This window comes from Taudactylus pleione, unplaced genomic scaffold (assembly GCF_031769625.1).
Source record: "Taudactylus pleione unplaced genomic scaffold, aTauple2 ptg000372l, whole genome shotgun sequence".
Taxonomy (NCBI): domain Eukaryota; kingdom Metazoa; phylum Chordata; class Amphibia; order Anura; family Myobatrachidae; genus Taudactylus; species Taudactylus pleione.
In genome coordinates, this window is record NW_028284773.1 from 17,150,766 (window position 1) to 17,172,953 (window position 22,188).

Consider the following 22,188-nt stretch of genomic DNA (forward strand, 5'->3'; position numbering starts at 1 on the left):
AATGATGTGACCTGTCAGGCCCCACCCCCATCACAGCCCACTTGCTTGTCCTCCCCAGGCTTACAGTTTACAGTTTGCTGGGACTTGTAGGCCAACTGTAAAGAACAATAATATTTCAGAATTTATTTTATTTCCCATGTATCCAAAGCCCAGGGAGTTGCACCAATTCCACCTGTTTGCATTTTGTGTACTCTTATATATTTGCTGTCTGGTTTGAACTACGTACAGTATATCCCATGCACGCTATGCACTGTCCCCACAGTGCCAACAAATCTGTGCCTCTTAGTGCACAGTACGTTCTGTACAAACAGTGCCGACACCTCGACTTTTTGACTACATCCTGGAAAACACATATTCTTAGCATATGTGCAGGTTATTATAAAGTACAAACGTGCCCACTACAGCACTTCATTCAATATATATATATATATATATATATATATATATATATATATATATATATATACCTCCCAACTGTCCATTTTTATGGGACTGTCCCGCTGTCCCACCCACGGGCCGCAGTGTCCCGCGGTGGGGGGGAAGTTGGGGGAAGCATATACCGCTGCTCTGCATAGCAGAGCAGCATGTATGCAGAGCTAGAATAGATGCACAGCGTCTATTCAGAGTACGGGGGGAAGCCCGGGGGCAGCCCAGCATCTCGGAGATGCTGGGCACGCCCCTTAGTGATGTAAACAGGGCGTGCCGCTAGGCCACACCCCCTTTATGTGTAGGCCACGCCCATTTTCGGGAACGTGCGTCCCTTCGGCACGCGGATGTCCCGACTAGGGATTCTCAAATGTTGGGAGGTATGTATATACACGGTATGTATGTGTATATATATTGTGACAAGAATCACATACACTGGGTAAAGTCCATCAGTAGCTTTATTGCTCACCACAGGCAGGTATACAGGACATGGCAGTTTCATAGGCAAGATGTTACACAAAGTCTTCCAAACAGAAATATTTCTTCAGTGGATGCGCAGGTTCATGACCCCTAACACTAGTCACCCCGGGCCTATAGGCTGGGCGACTATCTCACCGTCAGGCTCAATTTCCCCAGTGTCTCTGCAGCTCATAAACCAGCCTCACACAGGCGTCTGTAATCAGCTGCGGCTGGGATCCGGGGACGGTAGCGGGTGTTAGCAGCGGCGGTGCAGGCGGCAGGACCCGGGGCAGGTAGCAGCAGACAGATGCAGTCTCGGATAATAAACAAACACAGAAGCACGGACGGGATCAGTGAGACCAGTCTGTGCTTCTGTGTTTAAAAAAAAAAAAGAAGAAAACCTGTGTAAAAAAACAAAAAAAACAACCAGCACCGGGATTTGGAAACCCAGTACTGGTTGTGCTAAATACAGATGACAAACGACTGGGTTTCCAAAGCCCGGTGCTGGTGGTTCTTTGGGGGGCAATTTTTGTTTACGTAGGTTTTCTCTTTTTTTTAAAACACAGAAGCACAGACGGGTCTCACTGATCCCTTCCGTGCTTCTGTGTTTGTTTATTTATACAGAGATGCAGGTACCACAGATCTTTCAGATCCGAGCCTGCATCTGTCTGCTGCTACCTCCCCTGGGTCATGCCGCCCGCAATGCCACCGCACCACCGCATTTATCGTCCACTACCGTCCCCAGGACCCGGCTGCAGCTAATGCCCGCTACCCCCTCCTCTCCCGGGTCCCGGCCGCAGCTAATGGACGCTTTCTAACCCCCAAGCCCACCGCTGCTACCGCCCGCACTGGCCAGCCATCTTGGTGCACCCAAGTGAAGCCACAGTGAATACACCTGCTGGAGGTTCCTACTGAGGCTGCGCAACAAGTTGAAACTTCCTATTTCTACAATGGCAGATTTATGAGGTAATAGTTTAAAAACGGTAACTTTCTCAATTACCTAAACCCCAAAAGCACCTACCCTGGAACAATAGCTACCTAATAAAACAAACACCAAGTCTAAATTCGCCCCCTACTCTGAGTTTAGCCTTCCTAAAAATCCCCCATAGAGAACAGCAGAAAAGTTGTCCTAATAAGAAACTGACAGTTGGAAATGTAATTACTCCCAAATCATAATTTTTTATGATTTTGCCCTGAAATTTGCCATGCAGCACCGAGCGACAGTTCTACCTGCCTGTGCCAAATTTCAGCTCAGCACCTCTAATAGCTTTTGTGGTATAGCCCCTTAAACACCATGCCCCCCCTCAGGAGTTCTTTATGGGAGAACGCCATTTTTTTCGAGTGAACCCCTATGCCGTTTGTCCCCTGTATTTTGGCAACCAGGGCTGGCTCTGATTAGCCTGGTGTGGTTGTGCTTAATACAGGGGATCCCTACGTCGTTTGTCCTCTGTATTGAGCACAACCAGCACTGGGGCTCCAAAGTCCAATGCTGGTTGTGCTGTGGGGGCAAATCATATATATTTTTTTTATATTACACATTCATTTTTCAACAGATTCATGGATGGATCTCACTGATACGTCCATGCATATGTGTCTTATTGATTTGATTTGCTTAGGTGCATGCCCAGCACCAGTGAGTCCCTCTGTTGTCCGCTGGTGCTTCTGTACACGGCCCTGTTGCTGCCACTGCTCTGCACCCCTGCTGCTGCCCTGCACCACCCTGCAGGTGGCCCGGTTTGCTTATCAAAACCCTGATGGTTAATAAATTATAAAAAAGCAATGAAATTCCACAGACAAAAAACCTTATGGTTTCACATGTCCCATTAAGACTTCTTAGACATGATCTGAAATTTTCTCAAAACCTACTGAATTTGTGCCTCTCAAACTAAAAAAAAGCAATGAAATTCAGATCATTCAGGCTGACGCCTTAATGGATGTGTTCCAATGAGCACACATTTCTGTGAATTAGCAGCTCCACCATTTTGAGAGTGACCGCAATCTCACTCTGAGAATGCTGAATCTGCAGTTAACCACAGGGTGTGATGGCATACCATATTGTGATAGGTGGCCACCAGTAACAAAAGTGGCTCCCCATGTGAGGATGGCCCCCGTCACCACAAATGACCCCCGGCATTGCAGGCAGCACCACTACTGCAATCAGCCCCCGGTGAGAGGATAGCCCCCAGCACTGGCACTACAGAGATACAAGCAGCCCCCAGCAGTATCCGGCGTGAGGTCGGCTCTTGGTTCCTGGGCAGCATATTGCAAAGGTGGACCAGGTATCAGCCATACGCTGTGACGAGAAGACGGTGTCTGCGCATGTGGTTGCACTCCCTGACCTGGAGGATAATTCAAGTAAGCGGTTGGGGTTTGGTTTGGAGCACTGGTGGTGCTGTGACAAGTGGGGGGGGGGCTGAGGGTGACTTCTCATGGCTGCTGCTAACAGTGAAGAGGGGCAGGCGAGTGGGATACCACCATTTGGTAAAGCGGTACTGCTGGTGTTTGTGGTGGTGGGATGGGCAAGCTGCTACTTTAAGCTTCCGTTCTATCTACCCTTACCCCCTCCCTACACCTAGTACCTCCTTGCCCCCAGTACTGTGCCAGCTGCTATCTACCCTTCCCCCAGTACTGTCCCAGCTGCTATCTATCCATATCCCCTCCCTACCACCAGTACTGCCTGCCACTAACCACTTCCTTTCTCCCCACTACTGCCCCAACTGCTATCTACCCTTGCCTCCTCCTTAACCCCAGCACTGCATGTCCCCAACCCTCCTTGCCCCCAGTACTGTACCAGCAGCCATCTACCCTTGCCCCCTCCCTTCCCCCAGTACTACATCAGCTGTTGTCTGCACTTATCACCTCTCTACCCCCAGCACTGCCTGCCCTTACTCCCCTCTAACACCCCCCCCTGTGGTGGATACTTGACTTGGAGGGCCCCTTAGAAATTTTGCTATGGGGCCCACAAAGTTCTAGTAATGCCCCTGCCATGAGGTATTCCTGGTGGTACACACGTGTCACAGTAGATCGAGGAATGTTGAATGTCCTCAAAACTTTGAAAATGGAATGTCCCATCCGTGAGGCACCCACTATCATGCCCCATTTGAACTCCGATAATTCATGTCGCCTTGCCGTGAGCAGCCTAGGCGGTGTTCAAAGTCAGATTACAACTGATGCAGGTCTGGGCATTTCCAAGATGTCACAGAACGGTGACACCACCTACCATTACCTTTACATACTGCTATCCTATGACTTTTGGCACTTCAGTGTGGGTGTGTGTATATATATATATATATATATATATATATATATAAATAATTTAAAATCACACATAGTACACACACATTTCTTGCCACTATAAGAAATGCAGATATTTTATGTAGCGATAGGAGTTTGATATTGGTGTAAAATGTACACTGTGAATGATTGCACACACTTTACAACATTAGTTATTAAATTAAAGTAGTCTGATTTGAAAACTGATGATTTTCCCTGAGTGTTTTTCATATTCCAGCTTCTCTTTGCCCTTTAGTCAAACACTCCTTAATATGGAACCTGGCCAGCAGGGAGCAGGCATGATTACCAAACCGCTTTTCATAAGAGTACTTGCTTGAAATATAACAGTCTCTTTCTTGAAACAAACTTGTAGAGGTTGCAGTCCGTAGCTCTAGGAGAGATGATCTGGAAAAGTTTGTTTTTCATTCTTTACTTCACCCAAACAAGTGAGTGTTCCTTTACAATGTCATATCAATATTATTGTGTATTGTATGCCTAAAGGCTCCCATACATCAGAGATTGATTGCAGCAATCGTGCAATTTGCAATCGATTGTGTATTAAAATCTTTCCCTTTTTCAATCGATTGTGGCAATTCTGCAATCGATTGAAAAAGGGAAATATTTTTATACACAATCGATTGCAAATTGCACGATTGCTGCAATCAATCTCTGATGTATGGGGGCCTTAAGAACAAAACTAGGATGGAAAGTTTCATTCAAAATCAATAACAATGTTCTTGATTTTAATGAGCACGCAGAAAAGTAAAAGATGTAAGCAGTTTAATTGATTGCAATAATTAAACAATTCATGTTATTCTTGTTGCACTGTGATATTTGAATTAGCACATGAGAAAAAAACATTCACATTTCTCTATCATAGTAGTTAGCCTATAAAAGTTAATTATCTACATTTGTTGTAAAGAACATGGCAGGAAAATATCAGTATTTAGTGCACAAATGCGAACAATGGGCCACATTTATGAAGAGTGATTATCAAGAAATGTACCCTCGTCCCCCACATGGCTTTTTCTTTTTAGATTTTCCCTCTTCTATAAATGTTTTACACTCATGTCAGTAATTTATATAACACACACTTATATTCCGCAGCGCTTTACAGAGAATATTTTGCCATTAATATCAGTCCCTGCTCCACTGGAATTTATAATCTGTATAACTCTACCACATGCTCACACACATACACACTAGTGTTAATTCTTTAACCAGGAGCCAATTAACCTACCAGTATATTTTTGGAGTGTGGGAGGAAACCGGAGTACCCGGAGGAAACCCACGCAAGCACAGGGAGAATATACAAACTCCACACAGTTAGAGCCACGGACACTTGTTTGTGATTCCATTATTTTCTCACCTTTTTTGTTTAGTTTCATGAGCTTAGAAGCATAGCATGTACATCCATAATAAGGCTCCAGTAATTATAATTTCATGTTATGGCACTAAGAAATTAATTAAAAGGGGACTGCTGGGGCGACTGAAAATAGCGCAACCTCTTAATACATCGGGGGAACTTAATTACTACAGAAATCATCAGAAAAATGCAGCAAAAAATATTTAAGATTCAAGACCAAGTAAAAATAAGGATCAACAAAGGAGTAATTTGCACCTTGGCAAAACCTTGTTGCACTGCAGGTAGAACAGATTAAGAATGTGCAAAGGGAATTACAATTGGGAAGGGTGTGTCAAAGTTACATTTTACATTTCATTATAAAATCAAGGCAGCCCAGTACTTGTTTGCTACAATGAAATGCAATACATGTTGGTACTGTAGCTGCTCAATCACTTCAGTAATATCACTCAGGTGTATGTAAGGGAGGGGTTAAGTCTATACAAGAAACAAAAAAAGTAATTGTGTTTAATAAGAGTAAAGCAAAAAAAAAAAATGTGCTGATGGGTTATACATAGGTGAAAGGCTGTCAATTCAGGTATATTTGTATGTGCCATTATCATGTGGCCTTATATTGGGCAATTATATGACCTAAATTGGATATAGTTATCAGTTTTGGGGATGAGTTTAGGGTGCAGTGCCCCTTGGAGTTGGTATGGCTGGGCTGCTCTGGGGTGGCACGCTTTAATACTTTATTTAGCACTTTAAACCTTCAAATTATTATTATTATTTTTTTATTGTATATATATTTATTTAATTTTTTTTTCTTAGCGTTTTAATTACACCTTTCACCTATGTATCATCCATTAACACATAGTTTTTGCTTTATTCTTATTAAACACATATCAACACTTTAGTCTCTCATTGGCGAGCTTCACTGGGGTGGCTGGCCTTCGCCGGCTTTTTTGAGGTACTGCACCCCAGACTCTGACCAAGTGATAGGGTCCTCCGGTATCAGAGACGTCATGACGTGGCCCGGAGGCTTAGCCATATTTTTGTAAACATATGCAACTGAGATCTCTGAAATATCTACCACCATGTAGTTTTTCAAATCTTCTTGCTGATTTCATTCTGAGTGCTGGAGGAATACTTTTTTTGTTTCTTACAATGAAAAGCAGTCAGTATTTTCTCTGCATGCAAAAATAAATAAATGCATTTACACGACTTGCATTCAAAATGGTTTGTTCCAGGAGCAAATTGCTCCTTTTTATTTGCTCCTAACTCTGAATCAGGTCCTTAGAGATGAAGTTAAAAACAAAATACTTCAGGTGCTGTAACCTGGTAATAGATTATTAGTTGTTGCTAGTTTTGGAAGGATGTCTTAATAGTATATAGGCTACTTTTTTTTGTTAAAGTCACATTATAAAACTATATTGCTACTAGTTTCAATTATGTATTATAGTAGCTGTTATAAATATTTCCCAGATCTTATTTCCAATAGATGAGCATGCCACTTACATTATTAGTAGCTAACATAAATATGCATAACTATACTTTTTTTTTTTTATATATTTCTTATGGTATTGTTCTTGTGATCTATTTTGTGCTACTGCTCATCACAGGTTTGGTTGATTTATAGCTACTCTCAAACTCTCAATATGACATAGTGTTGTAAAAAAGATGTATTTAAAATACAGTATCACTATCTCCAGCGTAAAATATACACAGCTGTATTAAAACAAATATGTGGAGAACTATCAATTCTAATGAAATAAGGCCTGATATTAATAGTGCATTATTTAGCAATGGCAGCTCTATAACTAAATCTTTTTGATCTTATAACTAGTTGAGGAAACCCTCATTTAATTTGTTATCTATTTAACTTCATATTTTTTACTCATTTATTTCGATTATTTTTATCTATATAACTTTTTTGCTATATCTATTTTTTTATTTCCTCAATTTTTTAATCATGTACTCTCTCATTTTTTATTAAAACAAATATGTGGTTTTATTTTGAAATATGCATTTGATTGTGTTTAATATATCATTATTAGGTTCAATTTATCTAACTTTTTAAGGGGATTTACTATAGAAAAATTACATTTATTTATCTGTCTATCTGTCTAATACGGGAAGCAATCGGGAAGCCGACTGCCTATATACCGGCAGCCGGCTTCCCGACTGTCTTATCCCGGCAAGGGTGAAATGCCGGGCGTCTAGATGTAGACGCCCGCATTTCCCCGACGCCGGGAGACCGGCGCCCGGCATCACGATCGCAGTGATGCTGGGTGCTTCGAGCGGACAGCCGCCGGGGGGAGGGTTAGGTTTAGGGCTCCCGGGGGGGACTTAGGGTTAGGCACCCCCCCCAGGAGGGTTAGGGTTAGGCTAGGGGGAGGGAGGGTTAGGGTTAGGCACCCCCTGGGGGACTTAGGTTTAGGTAGCGGGAAGGGGGTGGTTAGAGTTAGGTACTTAGAGGGGGGATTAGGGTTAGGCACTTGGGGGGGAAGTTAGGGTTAGGCACCCCTAAGGAGGGTTAGGGGGGTTAGGTTAGTGGATACTTACCTATCCACGATCAGGATTTCCAGCGGTGTCGGGCTTCCGCTGCGTCGCACTCTGCTCCTGTCGGGCTGCCGCTGACGGGAACCCATTCCGTCTAATACAATTAGGACTCCAGTTGTATCCTCTTATAAAACATTCGGCCGTTCGCCTACTTTATTTATGGTACGGTCATTGATGAAAAGCGTTCACATGTGTACAAAGTGTAATTCGGGTATTTATTTCACAGAAAAAAACACAACAAAGGGGTCACTAGATGGGTCAATTAGTGGAGGAGAAATAAGTTGGTGTTTTACTTACTAAGTAATATAGGTCTTATAGGATTGCTGCTACCAATAGAGGAGCTGACCCTCTCAGAATTAGAACACAGAAACCAAATAGAATGAAGTGCTATCTCTATATTAAGCCACATCAATACAAACAGCTGATTTGGTAAACTATACACACTTAACAATTGACAGCTCGACACGTCAGGCCAGGTATCACAACTGGCAAGGCATTTAAATGTGCCAACCCAGTTATGATGTCAGTACGGGCAGGGCCGGTTCTACGCATACGCATGGTACGCAGCTGAGTAGCGCGCCACATAGTGCTACCATGCAGGCGGGGGGCAGACTGTGTCTCTGTGACACAGCTGCACCGCGCATGTAGCGCTGACCGGACGGAGTTTGGTCAGCACTGCACAGTGAGTGACAAACACACAGCTGCCGGTGCTGGCAGCAGTGTGTTTGTTTTTAAATTAGCAGCCAATGAGAGTCTGTCAGACTCTCATTGGCTGCTGCGCCCACTGCCGGAGCCGGGCTAGAACTCACTCATGAGCTCCAACTTCCGGCTCCCGCAGTGGGTAATGGGAGAGATATCATGACGTCAATCCCATAATGCAGAGCGGCCCGGGAGGACAGACTGAGGAGCAGATGGCGGCGGAAGCAGGAGCCGGAGCGGGGATTCAGGTAACTGTTCTTTTTTTTATTATGTGTGTGTCTACTGAGGGGGGGGCACTACAAGGTGGGGCTACTACTGGGGGCACTGCATAGGGGGGAACCTCCACTGGGGGCACAAGGCACAACAAGGGGGGATCTACTACTAGGGGCACTACAAGGAGGGGACTACTAATAGGGGCACTACAAGGGGGGACTACCACTGAGGGCACTGTATCGGTGGACCACTACTGGGGGCACTATATATAGGGCAATACTGGGGGTACTGCATAGGGGGGGACTACAACTGGGGCCACTGTTTAAAGGGCACTGCATAAGGGGTACCACTATTGGGGGCATTGCATGGGGGGACTACTACTGGGGGCACTATATAAGGGGCACTGCATAGGGGGGAGTACTACTGGGGGCACTATATAAGGGGCTTACTACTGGGGGCACAAAGGGGCACTGCACAGGGGGGACCACTATTGGGGGTACTGTAAAAGGGGCACTGCATAGGGGGGATCACTACTGGGGCACTACTGGAGTCCTGCATAAGGGGGACTTCTCCTGGGGCACTGCATAGGGGGGACCACTACAGGGGGCACTGCATAGGGGGGACCACTACTGGGGGCACTATATAAGGGGCACTACTGGGGGACTGCATAAGGGGGACCACTCCTGGGGCACAAGGGGTACTGCACAGGGTGGACAACTACTGGTGGCAATATACAAGGGGCACTGCATTGGGAGGATCACTACTGGGGGCCTGCATAAGGGTGACCACTACTAGGGGCAATGTATAAGAGGCACTACTTGGGGCCTGCATAAGAGGGACCACTACTGGGGGGCATTGCATACTGGGGGTACTGTATAAGGGGCACTAATGGGGGAACCGCATTAAGGTGCATATGGAATGAAAAGGACTGTTCCCAGAGTGACGAGAAAGGGGTGTGTGTCATGGTTATGGCTTTTTCCATGTGAGCACGGCCCCTTAATTTGTTTGGGCACGCGCAACAATATGTTTGGGGGGGTGCCAAAAAATATACTCACTTACCAAAAAATTTGGGCTAGGGCCGGCCCTGCTTACGGGCAGTTCCTGCAGCCAGTGTATTGGCGGTCAGTGGGTCGCCCATACACACAGGCAGACATAGCAATATATCTGCAACGGAATATGCTGCGCTATATAAGAAACTGTTAATAATAAATAAATAAATAAGATATATCGCCATCAGCTGTGCTGCAGGGCCAATTTGATATGTCAGTTAACAATGTCGTTCACAGACATATTGGGTGTACACACCTGCCGATCCACTACCGATATATTGTTTGTTGTTCAAACTAACAAAATATAAAATAAGTGTGTACAGTACGTAGCCAGTTTAAGACTGTGGGGCTCATTCAGACCCGCTCGCAAGCGCTTGATTGCTTGCAAGCATGTCGATGTTGGGCTCTGCGCAATCGCAGCGACTGCGCATGCGCAAGCCCCGGAGCGAGAAATTCTCTAGCTCCGTGGTCACTACAAAAGGGCGGCTGTCGATGGTGATCGACAGCTCGCCCCATTTTGTAGGTGTGGCAGGGGGGTGGTTTCACAAACGGAGGCATTCCCAAACGAACGCCTGCCGTTTGTGGACGCCCCACTGACATCACCACTGATGTCAGTGGGAGAGCTTCCCGGCTCTATTAGAGCTGGAAGCTCTCTGGGGTTTGCGGCAGACGAGACCCTACCACAAGGGTCTCGTCGCAAGCCCGATGGTCTTGACCATCCCGACCATCAACCTGGCCGCTCGCTAAAGCTGTGGGTGGTCACCCACTGCTTAGCGAGCGGCCAGGAGGCCGGCTCTATTTAGTGATGCGGCCACCCTCATTCAGAGTGAGTGCTCGCATTTTGTGAGCGGCTCTGAATGAGGTCCTGTGTGTGATGCTTGCATGGTGTGTAGCTACAGACTGGGCAATCGAGCTATACCAAATAGTGTTTTCTAAAGTGTAGGTTATGATGGGAGAAATAGGTTGAGATGCATATGTCAGGATGAGCGTGCGTGGCCATAATGGGTGTGCATATGTGGGCTATATTGAGCTTGAGTGCTGATGATAAGCAAGAGGCCAAAGGTATGGGGTATGGGGGCAGGAAGTGAGTTGAAAGCGAAGTGAACGATGGAAGAAGTGTGAAAAACACTGGAGTGGTGACTAAGGCCCCTATTTACTACAATCCGCATTTAGGGGGAGATTTAATAAAGCTTGGAGAGAAATAAAATTGGAGATAAATAGCACCAACCAATCAGCTCCTAACTGTCACTTTACAGGCTGTGTTTGAAAAATGACAATTAGGAGCTGATTGGTTGGTGCTATTTATCTCCAATTTTATCTCTCTCCAAGATTTATTAAGGGCATATGTATCAAAGCTAGATGTGAGATAAAATTGTGAAATATATATCACCAACCAATGAGCTCCAAACTATCATTTCTTAAACACAGCCTGCAAAATGTAAGTTAGAAGCTGATTGGTTGGTGATATGTATCTCACAATTTTATCTCACATCAAGCTTTGATACATATGCCCCTAAATCTCGCCCTTAGTGTGATATTTTCAACTAAATTAGCATTTAGGAAATATCACTTGGATGTACTAACATCGCATGCAGGAACAGAGGCCCTGATTCAGAGCCGGACGCTCTGACAGAGCGCTCGCTCTGAATCAGGGCCGGCCTTCTTGTTTTTTAGAGCGGCCTCCTGACCGTTCGCATAGCTGTGGGTGACCACCCACAGCTATAGTGAGCGGCCATGATGATGGTCGCGATGGTCAAGACCATCACGACCATCGGGCTTGCGACGAGACCCTTGTGGTAGGGTCTCGTTGCCGCAAGCCCCAGAGAGCTTTCGGCTCTAACAGACAGCAACATCGCAACATCGACAGCACGCCCCCTTTGGTACGAGACCCGGAGCGACGGTTTGCCCATCGCTAACCGGGTCTCGCCCATGCGCACCACTGAGCCGGCTCCGTCGTGCGCATGCGCACTGGGCCACCATCGACGCATAGCGCTCGCAAGCGGGTCTGAATCAGGCCCAGAGCTTGCTATAAAGCTCTGTGCCTGCGAATCCCTTCTGCACACTTCGCTTGATGCCGGTTTACAGCAGAGCTGACCCAACAGTGCAGGAGCCCCGGCGACCAGTGGACTAGAGGCGAGAGCTCATCGATCAGCGGACCACCGGCTGCAGGTAAGTGTTTTTTTTTTTTACAGTGATAAGCTTGTGGTCTATTTAGACCACAAAGCTGATCCCAGGGGGTTGGCTCCCTGCTCTGCTCTGCCTGTCAGAGTGGAGCAGGAGTCTGGGATCCGGGTGAAAGCTCTAATAACGCCATCTGATGATGGCATTATTATCACAGGGCTTCCCACAATACTTTTCCACAATATATTTTTAGTAAATATGAGCAGATTACATTTCCCATTACAAGTATAGAAAATGTGAACTGCTTACTAAAAATATGTGAATTACGAAAAGGTTGTCCTGCCAAAATAACATACTGTACAGTATAGTGGGCTTTACATTGTCACACTTTGCTTCTACTACCTCTGTACATCAATAAGGGCAGCCGAGGACACCAGAAGTCATATTGTCTAAATCCCACAATGCTCTAGTTATACAAAATGCTTTAAGTGGTATTGTGTGTATTATAAGAATGTTAGAATTTTTCTTGTTACAAAATAAATGGTCTAAACTGTAATGAATAATTAAATGATGATATTAGTAAGCAGAGACAGGGTGCCTACAGTATTCTCAGACTAAAGTGTGAGAAGGGAATATCTTATGATAGCAGCATGTAAAAGTGTTTTTGCTCTACATGGCAGAATTATAAATCAGTATGCACAAAAAAAGAATCTTCAGTCCTTTTATATTCACAATGGGCTGTTTAATTTCAATGTGATAGAAAATAATACAAAATTATTCCATCCTTTCTCTCATCTGTTGCTATTTGGCTGGAGATTGTCTTTTCAACAGATTTTCTTTTGGGTTAAGGTTTTGGCTCTGATTGGCCACTAAATACATTTACTTTCATAGTTTACTTTATCTGCACAATTGTATTATACTGTAGCATGATTTCCAAATCTTCTCCCGAGCTCCAAGGCTTTAGCAGACAGGAACATACTTTCTCAACTGTCAGAGCATAAGTGTGTTTGTGCGTGTGTGTGATGTGCCAAGTTTTACCTGGGGAGACCTTAGATATTTTAATTTCCATCATACTATCTTCATTTAACTTATATGCTTCGTTTATTTTATGCCTCCGGTGTAAAGGAGCGTGCTAGTATAAAGATTAAGTTATTAAAGTTTTTTAAGTCCTTAGCATTGGCAACTCAGAGGTGGGTTTGGAGCGAAGTCCAATATTCAAATAGGGGAACGACACCAACTGCCACCCCAAATGCTGCCAAATATAGCTGGCAGTTGGTGTGGCTCACCTATTTGAATATTGCACTGTGCTGCAGCCACACCTCTGAACCCGCCATTCGACTCAGACAGTGAACTTACAGCCCCACAGCACTTGGGACACGTTGCTTTGTCAGCCAATCACCTCGGTCGAGAGGAAACATTTTACTACTTTTCACCCCCTTAAGGGGTCGAATTTAAAAAAATCCCTGCTTAGTGAGTGCTTACTGTATGTAATTCAACGAATATACTCCCCGAATTTCATGTTGGTAGGTCAAGGGGTTTGGGCTGGACGTTGATGAGTCATTGAGCCAGGATTTTGCACAGGGGGAGGAAAGGGGCAGATGTACTAATCTCTGTAAAGTGGTAAACTACCAACCAATCAGGTCCTAACTGACATTTTTCAAACACAGCCTCTAACATGACAGTTAGGAGCTGAGTGGTAGTTTATCACTTTCCAATTTATCACTTTTCAGAGTGTGTATACTCTACGTTGTGTGTGTATACAGTATATATATATATATATATATATATATATATACACACACACAGTATATATATTTGTATATATACTATGTGTTGTTTTAAGCATCAAAAATTAATTCACTGGTTTATATAGTTCATGTTTGAATTACATTTTCAGAAAGGATAATATATTTATTATAATAAAACTGAGGAAAACTATTAAGTAACCATTACATTATTGTTGTACTAATTGTGTCCATAGTTTCTAATATGCTATTGCTATTAATACGCATTAAAGCTCATATTTCTGAATTATAAGTAATTGATTTCCCTATTCCTATTACTATGTGATTGTCTGTCACTGGCTAGTTGGAAGCTGTATTTCTGTCACTGGCTAGTTGGAGGCTGTATTTCTGTCACTGGCTAGTTGGAGGCTGTATTTCTGTCACTGGCTAGTTGGAGGCTGTATTTCTGTCACTGGCTAGTTGGAAGCTGTATTTCTGTCACTGGCTAGTTGGAAACTGTATGTCTGTCACTGGCTAGTTGGAAGCTGTATTTCTGTCACTGGCTAGTTGGAGGCTGTATTTCTGTCACTGGCTAGTTGGAGGCTGTATTTCTGTCACTGGCTAGTTGGAGGCTGTATTTCTGTCACTGGCTAGTTGGAGGCTGTATTTCTGTCACTGGCTAGTTGGAGGCTGTATTTCTGTCACTGGCTAGTTGGAAGCTGTATGTCTGTCACTGGCTAGTTGGAAGCTGTATTTCTGTCACTGGCTAGTTGGAGGCTGTATTTCTGTCACTGGCTAGTTGGAGGCTGTATTTCTGTCACTGGCTAGTTGGAAGCTGTATGTCTGTCACTGGCTAGTTGGAGGCTGTATTTCTGTCACTGGCTAGTTGGAAGCTGTATTTCTGTCACTGGCTAGTTGGAAGCTGTATGTCTGTCACTGGCTAGTTGGAGGCTGTATGTCTGTCACTGGCTAGTTGGAGGCTGTATTTCTGTCACTGGCTAGTTGGAAGCTGTATGTCTGTCACTGGCTAGTTGGAAGCTGTATGTCTGTCACTGGCTAGTTGGAAGCTGTATGTCTGTCACTGGCTAGTTGGAGGCTGTATGTCTGTCACTGGCTAGTTGGAAGCTGTATGTCTGTCACTGGCTAGTTGGAAGCTGTATTTCTGTCACTGGCTAGTTGGAAGCTGTATTTCTGTCACTGGCTAGTTGGAGGCTGTATTTCTGTCACTGGCTAGTTGGAGGCTGTATTTCTGTCACTGGCTAGTTGGAGGCTGTATTTCTATCACTGGCTAGTTGGAGGCTGTATTTCTGTCACTGGCTAGTTGGAGGCTGTATTTCTGTCACTGGCTAGTTGGAGGCTGTATTTCTGTCACTGGCTAGTTGGAAGCTGTATTTCTGTCACTGGCTAGTTGGAAGCTGTATTTCTGTCACTGGCTAGTTGGAAGCTGTATTTCTGTCACTGGCTAGTTGGAAGCTGTATGTCTGTCACTGGCTAGTTGGAAGCTGTATTTCTGTCACTGGCTAGTTGGAAGCTGTATGTCTGTCACTGGCTAGTTGGAGGCTGTATGTCTATCACTGGCTAGTTGGAAGCTGTATTTCTGTCACTGGCTAGTTGGAGGCTGTATTTCTGTCACTGGCTAGTTGGAAGCTGTATTTCTGTCACTGGCTAGTTGGAAGCTGTATTTCTGTCACTGGCTAGTTGGAAGCTGTATGTCTGTCACTGGCTAGTTGGAAGCTGTATGTCTGTCACTGGCTAGTTGGAGGCTGTATGTCTGTCACTGGCTAGTTGGAAGCTGTATGTCTGTCACTGGCTAGTTGGAAGCTGTATTTCTGTCACTGGCTAGTTGGAAGCTGTATTTCTGTCACTGGCTAGTTGGAGGCTGTATTTCTGTCACTGGCTAGTTGGAGGCTGTATTTCTGTCACTGGCTAGTTGGAGGCTGTATTTCTATCACTGGCTAGTTGGAGGCTGTATTTCTGTCACTGGCTAGTTGGAGGCTGTATTTCTGTCACTGGCTAGTTGGAGGCTGTATTTCTGTCACTGGCTAGTTGGAAGCTGTATTTCTGTCACTGGCTAGTTGGAAGCTGTATTTCTGTCACTGGCTAGTTGGAAGCTGTATTTCTGTCACTGGCTAGTTGGAAGCTGTATGTCTGTCACTGGCTAGTTGGAGGCTGTATGTCTATCACTGGCTAGTTGGAAGCTGTATTTCTGTCACTGGCTAGTTGGAGGCTGTATTTCTGTCACTGGCTAGTTGGAAGCTGTATTTCTGTCACTGGCTAGTTGGAAGCTGTATTTCTGTCACTGGCTAGTTGGAAGCTGTATGTCTGTCACTGACTAGTTGGAAGCTGTATGTCTGTCACTGGCTAGTTGGAAGCTGTATTTCTGTCACTGGCTAGTTGGAGGCTGTATTTCTGTCACTGGCTAGTTGGAAGCTGTATTTTAAGTGTGTGACAGCTAGACATTCCTCACTATGGAGATATGGACTAACTGACGTGTTCTGTGTGGCTGTACATATTACAGATCTGTGTTGTGGTGACATAATGGTCTATGCATGTATTTTAGTTTTTCCTTCAGTACTTCATGTAAACACTTCATACAGTGGCTTTCTGTCTCTCTGTCTCAGCAATAAATGTACTGGCACTGTTTTCCACAGGACGTCTTTATACTAGTAAACAAAATAAAATGATCGACTCCCACCATGGTTATAATACAGCCTCTGTTCTATTGAGTCTCTTGGCCAGAAACTAGAAGTCCTACCTGTTTAGTGCAGCATAGACATCAGCTTATCCATCAATGTATCATGAAATGTATGACTTCTACAAGCACAAAATATACATGTACTGTATTTCTTAACAGATGTACCATGACAAATCTGCATTATGTGATGTTTTAAATTGTTAAATATAAATTATTATATTATATTACAAAGTTTTTCTTCCTTGACGAATGCTATTTTGTGGTCCCATATCTGCACATTTCCTCCCAAGGAACTAGCACAATTGTGGGGTTTGGTGCAAGGGTGTAATGGTCCTTACATCAGTGATAGAAAAGGGTATGGAGCTCAGTAGCTCTGTGCTTTTATATGATCATCATCCTTAGTGGCTTCAACTAGACCACCCCTCGCCTATCATCCCAGGCTACTCAGCGGTTTCTAACTTTCCCTCCTTGTTTGGAGCCTCCAAACAAGGAGGGTTGGAGGGTTTGTATTTGTCTAGTGAAGTCAGTTTCTGGCTCACTCGCAATCACTATTAATGACACAGCGACTTATTTTTTTATGAAAGTGACAAAATTTTAAAACAGAGAGATGGTTTCAGCGCAGAGGCTTTATAAGAGTTAAGAGGCCACATGTAGAAGATATTTGGATGCATATCCCCCCAGAATGATGTAGCTGACACTTGCAGAACATAGGCAAGCCAGAGACTTTGCTTTCTTCTATGCAGAAATAAAGTTTCTGGAAATATGGCGAGAGCGGCCACAGGGTGAACCTTCCCCTGGTGGGCAACGCGGAGACACCTTTTCTCCAGGCCCTATACACATACACCACTGGTTCATGGGATCCCTGGCGTGAGATTTCACTTGGCAAAAGTAATGTGTCGTTATTTTTGCAGCATATTGATAAAAGTTTTGCTCAATTTTTCAGTCGCTTAGACTTTTATCAAGAACTCGAGTTGTTGTTAAAAGTCTAAGCGACTAAAACATTGAGCGAATGTGCCCTTGGTTGGCATCATTCTTTGTTACAAGACCCGTGAGTGCCGCTGTGTTTTGCTGCATATATATACATATATATATATATATATATATATACAGTGTATATATATATATATATATATATACACTGTGTGTGTATATATATATATATATATATATATAGTCCAAATAGGTCCACACTTTCGTCTTCAATAATAAATTGCTGGGGTGACACACCCATATGGGATAACAATAATCCTCTTCATGCAAAAGTAGAAAAAAAGGGGGGGTAGCACTCACCAGTCTTCTTAAAAACATCTCTTTATTGCATCTCAGTAAAAATGTTATACCATTTCAAAATCCGACGTTCGGTCCTGTGCATGACAAAGGTCCATGCACAGGACCGAAACGTCGGATTTTGAAATGGTATAACATTTTTACTGAGATGCAATAAAGAGATGTTTTTAAGAAGACTGGTGAGTGCTACCCCCCCTTTTTTTCTATTTTTTTTCTACTTTTATATATATAGTGTGTATATATATATATATATATATATATATACACATGCATACACATATATATATATATATACGTACATATTAATGACCCTGTAGTAATACCCGCATAGTAATACCCCTGTAGTAGTGCCCATATACCCCATAGTAATGCCCCTGTAGTAGTGCTCATATACCCCCATAGTAATACCCCATAGTAATGCTCCTGTAGTAGTGCCCATATACCCCCATAGTAATACCCCCATAGTATTGCCCCTGTACTAGTGCCCATATACCCCCATAGTAATGCCCCTGTAGTAGTGCCCATATACCCCATAGGAATACCCCCATAGAATTGCCCCTGTAGTAGTGCCCATATACCCCCATAGTAATGCCCCTGTAATAGGGCCCATATACCCCCATAGTAATGCCCCTGTAGTAGGGCCCATATACCCCCATAGTAATGCCCCTGTAGTAGGGCCCATATACCCCCATAGTAATACCCCCATAGTATTGCCCCTGTAGTGCTGCTTTTACAAAAAAAAACCCCAACACTTACCTTAATCCCCGCTCCTGCATCCGCCGCCGTCCTGTCCGCCCAGCTGCTCCTGGGAAGTCATGATGTCTCTCCCATAGTGCCCATGGGGAGAGCCGGGTGCCCGCTGGAAATAACATCTCAGCGGGCGTCCGGCTTGGAGCCCCCCCCCTGCGGTGCCGGGCTGGAGGACACTGGCGGTGGGTGCAGGGACGCACGTGCACATTCAGACCTGGGTCCTGGCCACACACTGAGCTGCCGATCAGAGTGCCGGGGGGGGGGGTGGCAGCGGCAGGAGAGGGGAGCTGCCGATCGGAGCATCGGGGGGGGTGGGGGCAGCGGCAGGCCGGAGGGGCGTCGGCAGGTGGGGGGAGCTGCGCCATTTGCTGATTGGGACATTTGCTTATAATGCCTATGCCTAGGGCCGGCTCTGAGTGTAGGGGAAACACTTCATGATATCGCTCACGAAGCCTATCGTTAAGTGTGTATGCGGCTTAAGGAAGACCAATTATACACAACTTTTCTGACAAATAGCTGCAGTTGTGTGTTTCTCAGTTTTCGACATGCAAATTCAGGCTGAAATCCTATTTCATGTATCAGGAATTGTTTAAGTAGATTGTAGTAACAAGCATAGTGATTTTAGTCAACATCATTTCTGAGTTTTTAGCTTTTGTACTTTTTTTTGCATTACTGAACCATGAACTACTGTACCGAGCACCTGTAATTACTAATAATATGCAAACAAATCTACTGTACAATACTATGACAGTACATAAATGGTACTGTATGTTATGAATAATGTCAACACCACAATGTAGACATTGTTGAAATGTCTACATGGAACATTTTGGCATCTGCAGAATGTCGATATGTTTACAATGTTGACATGTTGGGCTAAATGTAATAGGGTGCTAAACTTGCATTTTTTACAACTCATAAATATAATAGGCTGCAAGAACATGCAAACTCGAATGTTTCTCGCATTTTGCCACAACTCACAATGCCGAAACTCGCATCCAGATGTTTTCCCATGGAAAACATACAACTCACCCACAATTTGTAAAAATAAACTGGCAAAAAATATAGACTAGCTGCTAATAGGCGAGTTTCACAGAAGCTTGCACAGATCTGTGAGATCTGTGCAGGCTTATAAAAGCTAAAAATCAGCTCTTTGAGCCGGTCCTGGTTTAAAAAATACAGGGGGGAAAATGGGTAGGGTTCCCCTATATTTAATGGACCAGCACGGGCTCCTGTAAAAGTTAAAAATCAGCACTTTGAGCTGGCCCTGTTTTTGAAAATACAGGGAACAAAATAAGTAGGGTTCCCCATATTTTTAGAACCAGCACGGGGAAATGCTACAGCGAGGGGACACACTTGATAAATTACCCCCAGCCGTAACATTCATCCTCCCCTAACTAGTCAGCCTAGGCCAGGGATTCCTGGGGAAGTGGAGACCCCCTCAATAAAGACCCCCCCCCCCCCCTCTCCAGGGAACCCAAGGCCTGGGCTGAAGGCCGGGGCTATCCCCAGTACCCTGGGCTGTGGGTGCTGAGTTGATAGCAATCAGTGTTAAAGTTAGAATAATATTGTCTTTTACAGGAGGACTACAGGTCCCAGCAAGCCTCCCCCACATGCTGGTACTTGGAGAACCAGCATGTAGGGCATTAAGGACCCGCTGGTACTTATAGTCCCCCTGTAAAAGAAATATTAAATAAACACAGGACACACACACCATGACAGTAAAATTTTAATACACACACTCACACATACCCACCTTGTCCCTGATGTAGATCGTGTCCTCTTGTCCAGTAGGCATTCAAGGGGCCATTCCATGACGGACCTGTGCAGCTATATGTGTATATACATATAGCTGCACTCCGCAAATGTCAGGAACCACGTGATTCCCATGATTTGCTGAAGTGCCAGCCAATCAGCATATGGCTACATCCATAGGAGCAGCCCACTAATTGGCTGTGTGCGGCCACACTGTCAATCAACAGCTAGGTTGTTAATGGGTGTGGCCAGCCGCTGCAGAAGCTTACCAATCATTAGAGAGAACAGACAACATGGCTACGTCAGTGCATGGTCTAGGCCCCTTGATGAAAATATATAGTAAATACTGATAGTTCATGTAGTATAATCTACAGATGTGTCCTCATACACCTAGCCTCAATACGCAATGCAGCGTGACTGAGCAGCGCGGAGCGGCGTATCGTCTTTTTCACTGGAATGTGCATCTTAGCTGCAATTGGATGCAACAAATTGCTTTACAAGACTGCACTGATTAATTTGTTACAGTATGCGACACATATATCTGATTGTGACTGAGCCTGACTCTGTACACGAAGTTGGCGTGGAAACAAGCCACAGCCACTGCATGATAGCACTTCGTATACAAATTCAGACTCAGACACATGCATATGTACAATTGTTGCATATCAAATTAATCAGCATATTCTTCTGAAGCAGTTTTGTTGCATTGCATTGCGAATTAGACACACATTCACCTGAAAAGGATGCTCGGTGTAAGCCAAGTCACATGGCACCTGGTGCGATGAGAAGGGCTGTTTGGTGTGACTGCAACAATAGTGATAGGTTGGGTTTGAAATTCTGGCTGTCAGGATGCCGCTGGTCAGAATACCGACAAAGGCATCCCACAACCAGAATCCCGACACTCATAGGAATTCATGGTAAGTATTTTCCCAACCCCTACCCTAACCCTCTCTCCCTGGTGCCTAGCCTTAACATCTCCCCAAAGTGCCTAAGGCCTAACCTTCCCCTCCCCACACCCTAAACCATCCCTAAACCTAACCCCCCCATATGCCTAACCTCCCTCTCCCCGCACCCTAATCCTAAATCTCCAGTGCCTAACCCTAACCCTCCCCCTAGTGCCTAACTCTAACCCCTCACCTCCTCCTAACACCCCAATACTTACCTTTGGGATGCTGACGGTCGAGATACTGGTTCTGGGATCCCGACCTGTCAGGATTTTGGTGCCGGTATTTAGACCGTCGGCATCCCGCAGTAGTGTATGAGGACACATCTGTACCAGATTATGAGCCGTATTCAATTTGAGCCGAGCCGCAATACTTTTCCGCCTCCCGGACTTTTCGCCTAGTTCGCCTGTTTTGTAGGCGAAAAAGTATCGCGCGTGTGCACGCTTTACCCTGTATTCAATTTGAAAGTACGTGAAAACAGACCCTGCGAAACTTAAATAAGCGGAAAGTACTGTCAGTTTTGGAGAAATCAGCCTGACACCCCCCAAAAGATGCTCTGACATGGGGGTTCCCTATGGTACCCCCCGATTTGGCTTGCTGAAGGTATTTGGTGTTTTTAAACTGGCTCAATAGCTGCTAAATAGCAATTTTCTATATGTGGTGCAGAATAGTATTCTGGAGTATTTTTTCCAGAAAATAACTTATCCCGTCAAATTCGGGGTACTTGAAAATGGGGGTCAGCATATTTAAAAGTTGCTAAAGTTAATTTGAAAAATCATGAAAAATCCACCTGCCGCATGCACCTGCAATCAAAAAAACACTTGGGGCATACTTGGGGACCCCCCCAGAGTCAAGTTCGCTAGTTTTTAACTTTGCACCCCAACATTTT

At 44.6% G+C, this 22,188-nt stretch overlaps 1 protein-coding gene across 1 annotated transcript in view; it reads left to right on the forward strand.

Moving 5' to 3' along the window:
* Positions 1-4,520: 4,520 nt before the first annotated feature.
* The window catches only part of MELTF (melanotransferrin), a 145,407-nt gene continuing 127,739 nt past the window's right edge, over positions 4,521-22,188 (forward strand). Inside the window, exon 1 of the mRNA XM_088444768.1 lies at positions 4,521-4,604. Within this exon, the coding sequence (XP_088300894.1) occupies positions 4,559-4,604 (46 nt within the window). The 5' untranslated portion in view covers positions 4,521-4,558. The remainder of the gene's footprint in view (positions 4,605-22,188) is intronic.